At 41.5% G+C, this 13,303-nt stretch overlaps 1 protein-coding gene across 1 annotated transcript in view; it reads right to left on the bottom strand.

The window, feature by feature from the left end:
- Positions 1-11,103, bottom strand: part of LOC139469750 (pro-neuregulin-1, membrane-bound isoform-like) — a 152,057-nt gene extending 140,954 nt beyond the window's left edge. The window contains exon 1 of the mRNA XM_071252026.1: positions 10,880-11,103. Coding sequence (XP_071108127.1) covers positions 10,880-10,934 — 55 coding nt within the window. The 5' untranslated portion in view covers positions 10,935-11,103. The remainder of the gene's footprint in view (positions 1-10,879) is intronic.
- Between the last annotated feature and the right edge of the window lie 2,200 nt (positions 11,104-13,303).

Below are 13,303 nucleotides of genomic sequence, written 5' to 3'. Positions count from 1 at the left end.
ACCCTGATGTTTTCGTCTGTTGTCATTCGAAGGGACCCGTGAAGATCCGGGGTACAATAGGTCATCAGCAACCCATGCTTGCCGTAAAGGGCAACTATGCTCGCCGTAAGAGTTTGTTTGTTTGTTTGTTTGTTTGTTGTTTAACGCCGCACTCAATATTCCAGCTATATGACGGCGATCTGTAAATAATCAAGTCTGGACCAGGCGACTAACGGAATCGGGTGGTCAGGCTCGCTGACTTGGTTGATGCATATCATCGATCCCAATTGCGTGGATCGATGCTCATGATGCCGATCACTGGGTTGTCTGGTCCAGACTCGATTACTTACAGACCGCTGTCACATAGCTGGGATATTGTGGCGTTAAACAACAAACAAACCCAGGAATATACTTAATATGGTATATCGATTTAAACTGTAAAACGATCGTTTTAATGCTGACGCTCTATATATCCATGCACAGACCGCATATCATCATTTATTTAATCATTCGAAACTTCAAAAATAATTGTGAACAAATGCCAATTTCTGAATTAGCCCCCACACGGGGGTGAAAGTTTAACATGACACACGAGGTAGTGACACATTTGTCAACTGATCATGCACATTTTTTTACAGTTAATCATCTAATGCACATTAAACATTGCCCAGTTATGACGTCACACTACTGACCGGCTCGTTGAACGAGACAGATTAAAAATGAACCTACTGCTATGTGACGTCACATTCCCGTTCAGCGTGTGCAGCACCCCACCTAGTCACGTGATGGTCTATCTCAGGTGTGACCACGACTCGTGTACACCGCATACATTTGTCACATACCAGACATTCTGACAGTTTTTGGCTTCTATTTTAGGATCGCACACTAAGCAATGACAAGGAATGTCAGATTAAAAGTCGCATTGTATTAAAGCGATATGCTGAATGTGCTAAATGTGTTGTACAGTTATGGGAGTGACCGACATACAGAACAGGTATTACCGTGCATGATGAACGCATATTTTAGCATTTTTGAGGAGGTGGTGTGTATTTTTATTCCCCCGCACGACCACATAAACCTGATTGCCTTTTATTTATGTTTAAATTTGCATTTTTAAACCCGTTGTCCCCCAAAAGACAGCCCACAAAAATATCACGACCGAACATGAAGGAATGTTTTGTTTCGAATTGATTGTCATTTCTGTATATTTCTATTTTATGCGTAGGTACATATACATGTTGGCCAATGCACGAAAACATTAAATTGACATTGTCTGAATTCTGTTAAAAAATAGAACACCCCCGCAATAGTTGACTCACCGAAGAACATCGCGCTCTGATTGGACAATTACGGGTCAAAAGAAACTGCCCATGTGTAAGGTAGGGTGCTGGTGGGAACTTGCGTGGATGGATACCTGCATTGTTAAAACCCGGATATCCAGAGGCGTCTGGTTGTATCCTGCTGGCATAAGCTATGTGGGGATCCTATGCGCTCTAATTAAGCTGCACACACCCGTATATTATCCATATGGTCCAAAAGAAACCAGGGGGCACGGGTGGCCCAGTCGTCTAAGGCGCCGCGATTCGCTGTGCAGAGTTGTGTCCCTTGGGCACGCCATTAATCTATGATTGTAGGCTCGAATCCCGGTTCGCCCCGATCATGTTTCTAGGTTTGTCAGCACCATACCCGTGCTCATGGGTTTCACCGAAGTGGTAAACGTCTGAGACCTGCATCACTTCGGGCTTTCCTCCCACATTAAGCTGACACGCCGCGGTATAACGGGATTACTGTTAAAAGCGGCGTTAAACCCAACTCACTCAACAGTAACCATAAATCCATACGAAGCCGAAATTATAATTTCACGCGATCTGCTGTATTGATGAGGGCGAGTGTCAGAGTAAGTTGAATTGAACGATGCTTTCAATGGAATTCAGTTATATCACAGTCTGTAGGATTAACTGTGGGGACATACCAAAACTGAATCTGAAAATTGTAACTTCGTATACGCCTAGCTGATCCTGGTACGACCAAGTGACGCAAATCTTTTTTTCAATATGTATTTCCATGGATAAGAACCAAATTGACGCCACTCAAATCACGAAACCCTCTTTAATAGGTTATTTCGTATCATCAAATATAAATCAAACGGTGATAGAATAAGGTTTATTTATTCTTTATAATCAGTGAATGTGGAAAAAGAGGTTCACGGATGGTCCAGTCGTTTAAGGCGCCGCATTTGGCTATGCATTTAAGCTGACAAGCCGTGATGTAACTGGAATACTGTTCAAAGCGGCGTTACACCCAACTCACACACACACACAAAAGTTAAAAACAACAGCCCTTGTTCATTTTCATGTATACCGAACTTCTGAGTATCTTGTTGAAGTATCTGCACATGACAATAGCCTCATTTAGATGTATTTCTAAGATCCCAAAGGTATCTTCTGAACACGGTATGTTTCTCCAGAAGGTCTCCAGAAGGTTAAGGTCATATGATGAAAATAAGAAGAGGATGCTATTGACAGGGGTGTCAGGTAAATATCACCACGGAACAGTTACAAATAATATGATAATCGATTACGGGTCCTGTCGTTCAACTTGAGTATGTCACTATGTAAACAAAAACAGTGTGTTTCTTCTATGGGCTGTTTCAAACAGAAAGTAAATATATACAGCCGGATAAAAGAAAGTATACACTTGAAATTTGGATTTGACAAACACATTTCAAATCTTATCAAAGCGTTACTAGGCTGAAAACAGTCGCCGAAACACTGCAAACTTACGGACAAAAACTTTTAAAATTTTTTTTTACATTTTTTAAAATTTCTTTTTCCAAAGTGTTAGATCTCACAAAAACTATGATACCCGTAATCAAATGCATCACCATCGAATAACCATTTCTTGTTTGTTTCACTTTTAGCCACCATCAAACATGGGTGTATAGGTTCTTTTGTCCGGAGTCTACAAAAAAATATGCTTAACATTTTTCCAGGTGTATATGATTTTGCTAGAGAGTAGTTCTGATCTGTTTTAATTTCCATTCACCTGTGAGTCTACAAATATGTTGCCCAAAGTACTCAAATCAATTACAGAATCAATAGTGTTTCCTTTAATGATCAATACCAAGTCCTACTATCGTAAAGTACGCTGACATTCTATACCAGAACCGGTCTGCTGAATCGCATTTCCGTTTCTTCACACCTGAACATACACACATCAGCTTCAACGGTTCAGTAAATACTACAATTGTACCTTCACATACCGTGCAGGGACACAACGCACTCACGAGAGTCAATATATTTGCTTTGAAAGCAGGAACCATTCCATTTACTGGTGGTCCCATGCCGCCATTCAACATGTAAGCCTGTATTACACTCTGCCTGCTTCATTTACATACTTAAAGGGCCTTTCCTTGACGGCATAACGCCCCGATTCGGCATATTAATGTATTGACATATATCCCATGTAGTATTTCAATTGTAGTACATGTACATTGTAGATGGTATCTATGCTTAATAGTGACACTGCGGTTCTACCAATAAGCCCTTTTTCGGTATAATGTTACCTAGTCCCGTTACATTTATCAAGAGGCTGTCTTGGCACGGATCTTCATCATGTATTATGTAGAAAACGTAACGGAATGCCCCAGTTAACACACACCAAGTGTCTTTTAGAAGCTTTTTGTATATGCGTGTTGAGGTGTAACATTTACGGGGCTCTTCTGAGTGCAGTGGAAGCATTAAAGGTGGTATAACCTTCCAAAGTGCTGTGGAAGCATTAAAGGTGGTATTATCTTCACGATGCAGTGTTGAGTGCAGTGGAAGCATTAAAGGTGGTATTACCTTCACGAGGCAGTGTTGACTGCAGTGGAAGCATTAAAGGTGGTATTACCTTCACGAGGCAGTGCTGAGTGCAGTGGAAGCATTAAAGGTGGCATTACTTTCATGGGGCAGTGTTGAGTGCAGTGGAAGCATTAAAGGTGGCATTACCTTCACGGGGCAGTGTTGAGTGCAGTGGAAGCATTAAAGGTGGTATTACCTTCACGAAGCAGTGTTGAGTGCAGTGGAAGCATTAAAGGTGGTATTACCTTCATGGGGCAGTGTTGAGTGCAGTGGAAGCATTAAAGGTGGTATTACCTTCAAGGGGCAGTGTTGAGTGCAGTGGAAGCATTAAAGGTGGCATTACCTTCACGAGGCAGTGTTGACTGCAGTGGAAGCATTAAAGGTGGTATTACCTTCACGAAGCAGTGTTGAGTGCAGTGGAAGCATTAAAGGTGGTATTACCTTCAAGGGGCAGTGTTGAGTGAAGTGGAAGCATTAAAGGTGGTATTACATTCACCGGGCAATGTTTAGTGCAGTTGAAGTCTGTTTGAACTGAATGAGGCATACACTGTAAGCATAAATGTATTCTGGCAAAGACTCGAAGTACCTTCAAGGGACACTTTTGACAGCAGTGGAAGCTGAGTGGTAAACACTTACCACCCGTGTTATACTGAGTGATGAAAAAGTACCATCCGTGTTATACTGAGTGATGAACACGTACCATCCGTGTTATACTGAGTGATGAACACGTACCGCCCGTGTTATACTTAGTGATGAACACGTACAACACACACACAGCCAATACCTATAACGCGATATGTTTGTACATAATATAGATTTTGATAATGCTTCTCTATACACTTTCTGGCACTTCTAAGATTCAGTCAGAATGACATGACATATCCCTTTAAAATAATTCGTTGAGCTTTTATTCCAGACCTTGCGTCTTCCACAACGACGTCGTCGACAATAACACCGTCCATGAAACTGCCTACAACATCTACCGAGCAATATCCCCGCCCAATCAGTCACTGTTTGGACATTCATTGCAGCCGGCGACAGTACCAGGTCCATATGCCACACATATATTCTCCCAGGCAGACAACTCGCAGCCATTAGGTGGCGATTAGCCAGTCTTAACGAGGAGCTATATTATTGACAAAATATTTCATCAACCCAGGTTCCCAAGACATACGTGATGGAAAGGTTTCTTGAAATTAATTGGGATATATGTATGTATTGACAATCCTTAAGACCTTCATGGTTCAACGTTGGCGTGGTGAAGTTGTGGTTGCTTTCAAAGGCGAGCATTTACCTCCGCCTTCAGTCGCTGAGGTGTTTGGTAACTAAGATAATGACGTTCGCGAGAGAAGAACGTGAGCTGACTGTAAACAAGGATGATCCATAGATTTAAACAATTCATCAAGTGAGGTGTAACATGCCACTTTCATTGAGTGAGTGAGTGAGTATGGTTTTACGCCGCTTTTAGCAATATTCCAGCAATATCACGGCGGGGGACACCAGAAATGGGCTTCACACATTGAACCCATGTTGGGAATCGAACCCGGGTCTTCGGCGTGACGAGTGAACACTTTAACCACTAGGCTACCCGACCGCCCCTGACGCTAAAGATATTTTCGAAAAGGACACCCTGAAGTCGTTCATGAGTTTCAAGAATTTGCCGTTTAGCAATTGCCTGAAAGTTGACGAGCGAACCCTTTAACCACTAGGCTACCCGACACTCCCCACCGTTTCATTGGATGACTAGAGACATACTGACGGTGTAAACTGTCATAATGTACGGGTGATGTAAGGTCACTTGCACGTTCATGTCGTCGGACAAAAGAGTCAGACAATATTGCTGGCTAGGAATAAATGTCCTTTGTGCAACTTTGTATATTGGTCTGTTTGTGTCTGTCAAACTGTCTTTGTCTGTCAGAGCGTCACTGTATATGTGTGCTTCGTGTAACTTTGTCTCATACTAGTCTTGTTGTGTCTGTCAAACTGTTTCTATAAATCTTTCTGTCTGTGCATCGGTCAGCCTGTTTCATTCATACCCATTGAAGTCAAAATTCCTTCCCATTTCTATATATGATCATCTATTTGAAAACACTACTACTACTACTACTACTACTACTACTACTACTACTACTACTACTACTACTACTACTCATGTCAGACAATAGATTCTTCCCATTACTATATATGATCATCTATATGAAAACACTACTACTACTGCTACTACTGCTACTACTACTACTACTACTACTACTACTACTACTACTCATGTCAGACAATAGATCCAAACACTCTCGCTCTTCCCTCAATCGCTTATATTTACCAATCATAATGGGAGGGCGTGGTTTGATTAACGTTGGGGCGCTTCATGACAAAATTGTATTTTGCACTTTTGCACACATTTATATGTCTGATGATCCTCTTGAGAAGCATGTCAAGACTCATGATGAAAACAAGGAATTTCACAGTTTTCTTAAACGAGCCAAGGATGTGAGACATAACCTCAATGTCAATGTTGAGTTTGTTCATGGTTCTGTATGGCTGGACGGTACACAAATGAGTGTCAACCAAGCGAAGTGTCATATCAAATCGGCCCAGTATTTCAAGGAGAGGCTATCTGAACGACCACTGAGAGTATATGCAGTGTGTTGAGAAGTTCAGCAACCCTGCAGCGATCTTCGCTTGGATGAAATCGACTGGCCTGAAAAGTTAAACAGAAGGCTTTCTGTTTGCTGCTCAGGACCAGCCACCTCCCACTCGAAACCGCCAATTGTGTGATCTGGCATCAAAATGTAAATATGCAATGTAGATTCTGTAATGAATTTAATGAGACAGTACAACACATTGCCAGTGGATGCCCCGCTTTGACACAAACACAGTATCGTAAGCCCCATGATGAAGTGGCGCCATGCTTGTGGTTTTGACACAGAGGTCCATCCATGTACGACCCAGAATATGTAGAGGGCGTCATGGAAAATGATAAATACAAAATTCTTTGGAATAGGCCCGTAAACAGCCTCAGACACATCCAGGTCAACAAACCTGATCTTGTCCTTTTCCATAAATCCATTGAAATCATTTTTTAGCATTGACTTATCTGTTCCTTTTGACATTAATGTGATTGACAAGATTTAGGAAAAACATGGCAAACATGCAGACCTCGCTTTATAAGTACCAAGTTGTCCGCTTCCCTATGTTCTCGGTGCCTTAGGTTTGAGACCTCCCAATCTGTTGACTGACATTGGGAGAGTACCCGGGTTTGCTACTTGGAATACAGCCCTTCTGACAATCTGGGTAATGCAGAAAGCTGCAGGGTTGGGGAGTCTTCACATTCTCCGTGACGTTCTCGTTGGGTTTGACAAGGCAGCGCTTCCTGGGAGAAGTCCCATTCGCTGTCTGGGGTGCGTTTAGAGGGGGCAGGGGCCCTGAGCTGATGATGAGCCTAACCAGCCTGACTATGCCAGGATCATCCAAACCCTCCGTCCTGCATTTTTGTATTTTAATCTGTAAATACTACTACAGTAAACTACGGTTATAACGAACTTAAAGGGACTTCTAATTTAGTTCGTTATAACCGTAGTTCGTTATAAGCATATATACAGCATAAGTACAGCAAATAGTCGGGGCCAAAAAAGTTAGTTTGTTATATCCGTCAGTTCGTTATAAGCGTGTTCGTTATAACTGTAGTTTAATGTACTACTAACAGGCAAATTATATTGCGCTCTATTTCCACACGACACAGGGGCATGCTCAAAGCGCTACACCATTATTACTCCGATCAAGTGGTCAGTGACACTGAACAATCACTCTCGGCTCCCTGGGGAGTATACAAGCCGTCTGTCTTGCGCTGGAAGGTTAACAACCAGTTTACTATCTCATCCTACCGGGTACCTATTCACTGCTTGGTGGACAGAGGCACATTTCGAACAAAGTCACTTGCCCAAGGAGACACCGCATGTGTTACACGTGCTTCAATGTGGGGTGACCATAATCCTTCCCAGTCACCATAGTTACCTAACTACAGTAAACTACGGTTATAACGAACACGCTTATAACGAACTTACGGATATAACGAACTTACTGTTTTGGTCTCGACTATTTGCTGTAGTTATGCTGTATATATGCTTATAACGAACTACGGTTATAACGAACTAAAATTAGTAGTCCCCTTGAGTTCGTTATAACCGCACTTTACTGTAAATGAATAGAATCATATTTCTAGATGTGTCCTTACAGATTCATCCGGACCCCATCGATATATTCATGGGATCTAACATGCAATTTAAAACTAAATTTATTTCATTCTCTCTCAAAGTAAACAGATTTGTATTGATATTTGATATGCCCTGGGGACATGTCTTCAGCGACATTTGCAATGTGTCAAAGTCCGGACACAGAGCTTAAATCAATTAACTTTAACGATCACAAATCGTTTAAATTGCATACTTTCCCTTAGGCAAATCAGCGACTGATTGTTTCTTTTATACAGTATTTATTCAGGGGAGTATTTGAAAGATATTAAGTGCCAGTTGAGAGAACAGATGATGACTGTGTTATTTTGTCAATACAATACCTGAAAGACCCTGAAATCGAACTGATATTAATTTCATCTGTGTACAACTTAAGGCATATATGCGAATTAAAATTTAATCACGAAGTGAAAATTGTAATTTGAGAAACACCACTATCAGTGCTATTGGAAGTTACAAGGCAACATATATACTCACCACCAAAAGAAACGCGATTACCATACATGAAGACTTACTTATATTCAAGCGATATTAGGTTGGTTCGATGCACAAACAAACAAACTGGTACGTTGTGTAAACCGATGCTCGTGAACGCATCACGTTTGACGTCATAGATCCATGACTCGAGATGCAACATTTGTCCTGATGCAGGATTAGCGTGTAAAGTTTGGAAATCAGATGCAGCATTTCATGATAAGAATAAAGACACTCTGTGGTAACACTTAACTGATCGTTAGTTTTGTCATTAATTGTTACACATTGGAAACATCTCTTCTCAACGCAGATACGTCTCTCTACGTTTTTATGGTTCGCGTTTCTTTTGGCGGTGAGTATAATAATACAAGGTGCTGATCAATAAGTAAAACTAAAAGAAAGACTGTCGTTTCACTTTGAAGTTAAATTATCAATCAATTTGGGTATTATTCTGTACCGTGGATAAAATTGTGACTTTGATGTAATATTGACATGCTTTATGTTACCGGTAGGGCAGGACTTGAGCCCCCTGCAGTCAGAATAGCCAGACCACGTGGAGGTGTGTGTGCGTTCCATCGTGTACAAACCGAAAATGAAATTCTGAATAATATTTGTAAATATTTTACCAAGAAATCAGATACATAAAAGAGGCATACAGTGAATGATCATGATTAACGTTACCACACACAGAGAGAAAAAATCAGAGAAAACAAACACACACTTCAGTCGGCTTAGTGAAGTGTACCTGTTATCTGTTATATGGCATCTTCCCAAGGCAAGTGAGTTAACTGACTATAAAAGTCCAGTGTCAACCCTTGCCTAACTAGGATGGTAATATGGAGTTTTTAATCAAGGTGTTGACGCACTTGGTGATGTGAAACCCGTTTTTAACACAATATAGATCTTGATTATCGATCAGATCGTCTTGACCGGATGACGCCATTTTGTGAAGCAAATGAAAGTGATACGAGAGGTGGAATCTGATTGGACCATAGGGGAGGCATAGAAGGGACATAACTCGTCATAGCCATTGGGGGCGCTACGATCGAGCCCAGGATTTCCAGCCTAGTTCGGCAAGGGTGGAAACTGGACTTTTAGAGCCAGTTAACTCTCTTGCCTGGGGAAGATGTTTATATGGTAGCCTTATTGGATTCGTGGTTAGAATCGGTCAACTTCTGTTGGGCGTACATGTAAGCGGCGGCTGAATGGATCGGGTGGTCAGGTACGGTGACTAGGTTGATTGGGTGTCATCGTACCCAGACGTCGTGAATCGTGGCTTATAACATAAACCACAGGAATGTCTTGTCCAGACACAACTTTTTAAAGACCGCCGCTCATGGTATATTCTCCCTGCAGTGTTTTTTGTCCGATAAACAACCCCCACACGTAATTTATCTCTTAAACACGAGCAGTTAAAGTACTGCTAACCAACTTTAGTAGCAGAGTGATTAGTGATGGTAACCGATAACGTCACAATGGTCTGCAGAGCATTGTGATGCTATTTTATTGCAGCGATATCTCCTGTGAAGACCGGCTTTGAATGCTAAATCAATCTGTATAAAACAATGTAACGTGGAAAGTCAAAATGAAATATACATTTCAATTAATCATTGAAACTTTTTGAAACTATGTGAATTAATCACACAGCTGAGCATTGCGGGCTTGTCATTAGGACAGTGGTAGCTTTGCAAAAGACTGAACATTTTGGTATTAAGTGGTTAGCTGTCGGCAGTCCATATCACTGAATGCTCAACGACATTTGAAGAACATAGACACGCCGATCAATACTTGTGCGTAGAACAGCCAATTCGCTTAAGTACTTAAGTATTGCAACATCATCTTAAAGAGCGAATGCATCGTTTACCAATACGGTGAATTATTCAAGTGTTGAGTTTGGTCTCAATGCAAGAAACGATATCATAACAGGATTATAATATCAGTTATGTGTATTTAACAGAAAAAAATAGTTTTTCCATCAGTTCCTCAAAACATTCCGTTTTCAATTTCTTTTCGATATCATTACTCAGTCTGTTATTTTACCAATTTTACTTTCTTGACTCATTTTACACGTTCATATAAAATATTTTCAGTAAGATACATAATCTGTTGATGGTTAATATGAATTTATTACTAATACATTTATTACAAACGAAACCTGCTTGTATGCACGGTAAAGAAGGTTTTTATTTGACTGATGTTTGATACTTTTGTGGTAGACCACAAAATGACTTCTGACTTTTAAACGTAATGTCAACGCAGACGGAAGAATCAAGTGATAGTGTGACATGTAGTCACGCTTTACCTACATAGGTCTCAGTATAGGAATACAACACTTACGTGGATCGAGAATCTCGATGCGTATATCGTCAATTCCACTCGAACTGTCGCCCATTGTAATGAAGTATTCCGGTTTTCAGAAAGCTACATTCCTTAAAACTGGTATTCAACAGAGTTCCAACCGACACGGTCCTCCGTCGACACGTGGACTGGTATGGTGGCCAGTTAGCATCATCGACGATGTGACAGGCTGACGTAGACAGCTATGCCGTTCAGGATGATGGCAGTTGCCTCTCATTCGAATGTCGGGCAGGACACACCAACCACAAGAGCTGCGCTACACCGCGCAAGGCAAACATATCTGGCAGCTTCCAGATATTGATTTTATTCAAGATCTAATGGTTTTAGACAATACATCTTTCAAACCATTCTTATATATTCACCGGGACCTGAACTGTTTTGATTCGTTGCAGTTGCTTTAATTTAAGGCTCATATATCTTGAATTATTATGCTGTTTACCTTCCTTATTGCATTGTTCTCAAGTGTTGAAATTGCGAAATACAATGTTGAGTTGTGATGTTGATTTGCCTTACAGCTGTTTATTTGGTTTAAATCCGAATCTGTTCATGGCAATCGCTTGAGCATTAGAATACATAGACTAATAACGACGGCCCTTCAGCGTTTACGACCTCATCCGAGATGAAACCAGGAACACTGGCATGAATAATACATACAAGGGTTGTAAGGGAGATGGGGAGATGAAATGGGGTTTAACGCCGCGTCCAAGAGTATTGCATTTATATAGCGACGTGCGTGCGTGCGTGCGTGTGTGTCTGCTTGTGCTAGTCCGGACTAATGCCGATTTTATAGTTCTAGCCCACTGAGATATCATGTCACAGCTTAACATGAATACCCTACCCAGACACAGCCGAGACGGACTTAAAGGGAGTTCGTAATAACCATAGTTCGTTATAAGCATACATACAGCATATATCCAACAAATGGCCTGGAATAAAGAATAAGTTCGTTATGTCATTCAGTTCTTTATAAGATTGTTCGTTATAAACGTAGTTTACTCTATGTACCCTTAAGGGATAATTATGTTACCTTATAAAATGACTGTGTTGTGTTTTCGAATGTATAAACATGTTAAGTATGGTCACAATGGTAGGGGGTGGGGTGCACCCTACGCCCCGACCACCACAACCCCCCCCCCAACCCACCCCCCCCCCCCCCCCCCACCCCCACCCCCCCACACACACATCGTCTTGATCCGATCGTGCGTCGTGTTATCGGAGGGCCGAGGTTCCACTTTAAAATAGGGTACGCGTACATCTTTCACGACCGAGCTGGTTATTTGTGATGTAGCACAAATACTGATGACTGCTGAGTTCAACACGGTCTTTCACTCACTTACTCTATAACGCCATGTTTTATCCGCAAAATGCTGTCCTGTTACAAAGCATGTGTACCTGGGCTAGAGTATGATGTCTACCCTCCATCATGCTGTGAGTAATTCGGTGGTGGTGGCAGTAGTCATGTGATTATACTGGAATATGTTCCATCCCCGACTATCCAGGGTATTTTTAAGTCTCCATTCTATTATGACCTAAACCATAGATCCATCACCCGGAAGTGACGTCACAATCTCCATCTTTCATTTCACTATTGCATAGGATTTCTTTCGCTCTTGATTAGACGGGCATTTTAGTGACATTTATTCCGAGTGCTGTTCAAGACAAGGTGTGGTAGCGTATTGGGTATTTATTCCTAATAGAACGGAGGCACCTAGTTATTTGTTCAGTCGGGATTTGCAGCAAAAATGCAGGTGGAGCTAGAGTTCTGTGTCCTCGTGATAAAGCACGTATCTCGAGGGAATGTGTGAGCAAGTCAGAAACTACGATTAGTGATATGGAACGCTAACAGTGCTTAAGTTAATTCCCAATGTGAATTAATGTGGAAATAACGTCAATAAGGCCCCGGGGGGACACGTTTACCTCTTTAGTGAAACGCACGAACAGTTGTTTAGCAATGTCAGGCCAACGCTACTGACCGGAACTCGGAGATTCAATCCCAGGATAAGCGGATCCTACCACGGCTACGGTGCACAACTCTGCACAGCTAATAAGGCGCATTAGATCACTTCGTCTGTTTGTTTTTTGCTTAGATTAATTGACAAATATTCATGAAAACAAAAATATCTTGATAGCATCATCATGTTGGGACGGAAAACCTTCAACAAGCAAGACGTAAAGGTTAACCATGATTAAACAGGTGAAAACACTTCAAACAGGTAAATGTTGACCATTTTCCTAAATATGAAATAAGCCATGTTCTTGTTCCGATGACCCGTGAAGATCCGGGATAGTTTCGGTCGTCAGCAGCCCATGCTTGCCGTAGAAGGCGACTAATGGGATCGGGTGGTCAGACTCGCTGACTTGGTTGGTGCATATCATCGTATTCCAATTGCGTGGATCGATGCT

This window comes from Haliotis cracherodii, unplaced genomic scaffold (assembly GCF_022045235.1).
Source record: "Haliotis cracherodii isolate W230 unplaced genomic scaffold, xgHalCrac1.p SCAF_2, whole genome shotgun sequence".
Classification (NCBI taxonomy): domain Eukaryota; kingdom Metazoa; phylum Mollusca; class Gastropoda; order Lepetellida; family Haliotidae; genus Haliotis; species Haliotis cracherodii.
Note: the sequence above shows the minus strand (reverse complement) of the source record. Positions and strands in the feature narration are given on the sequence as shown.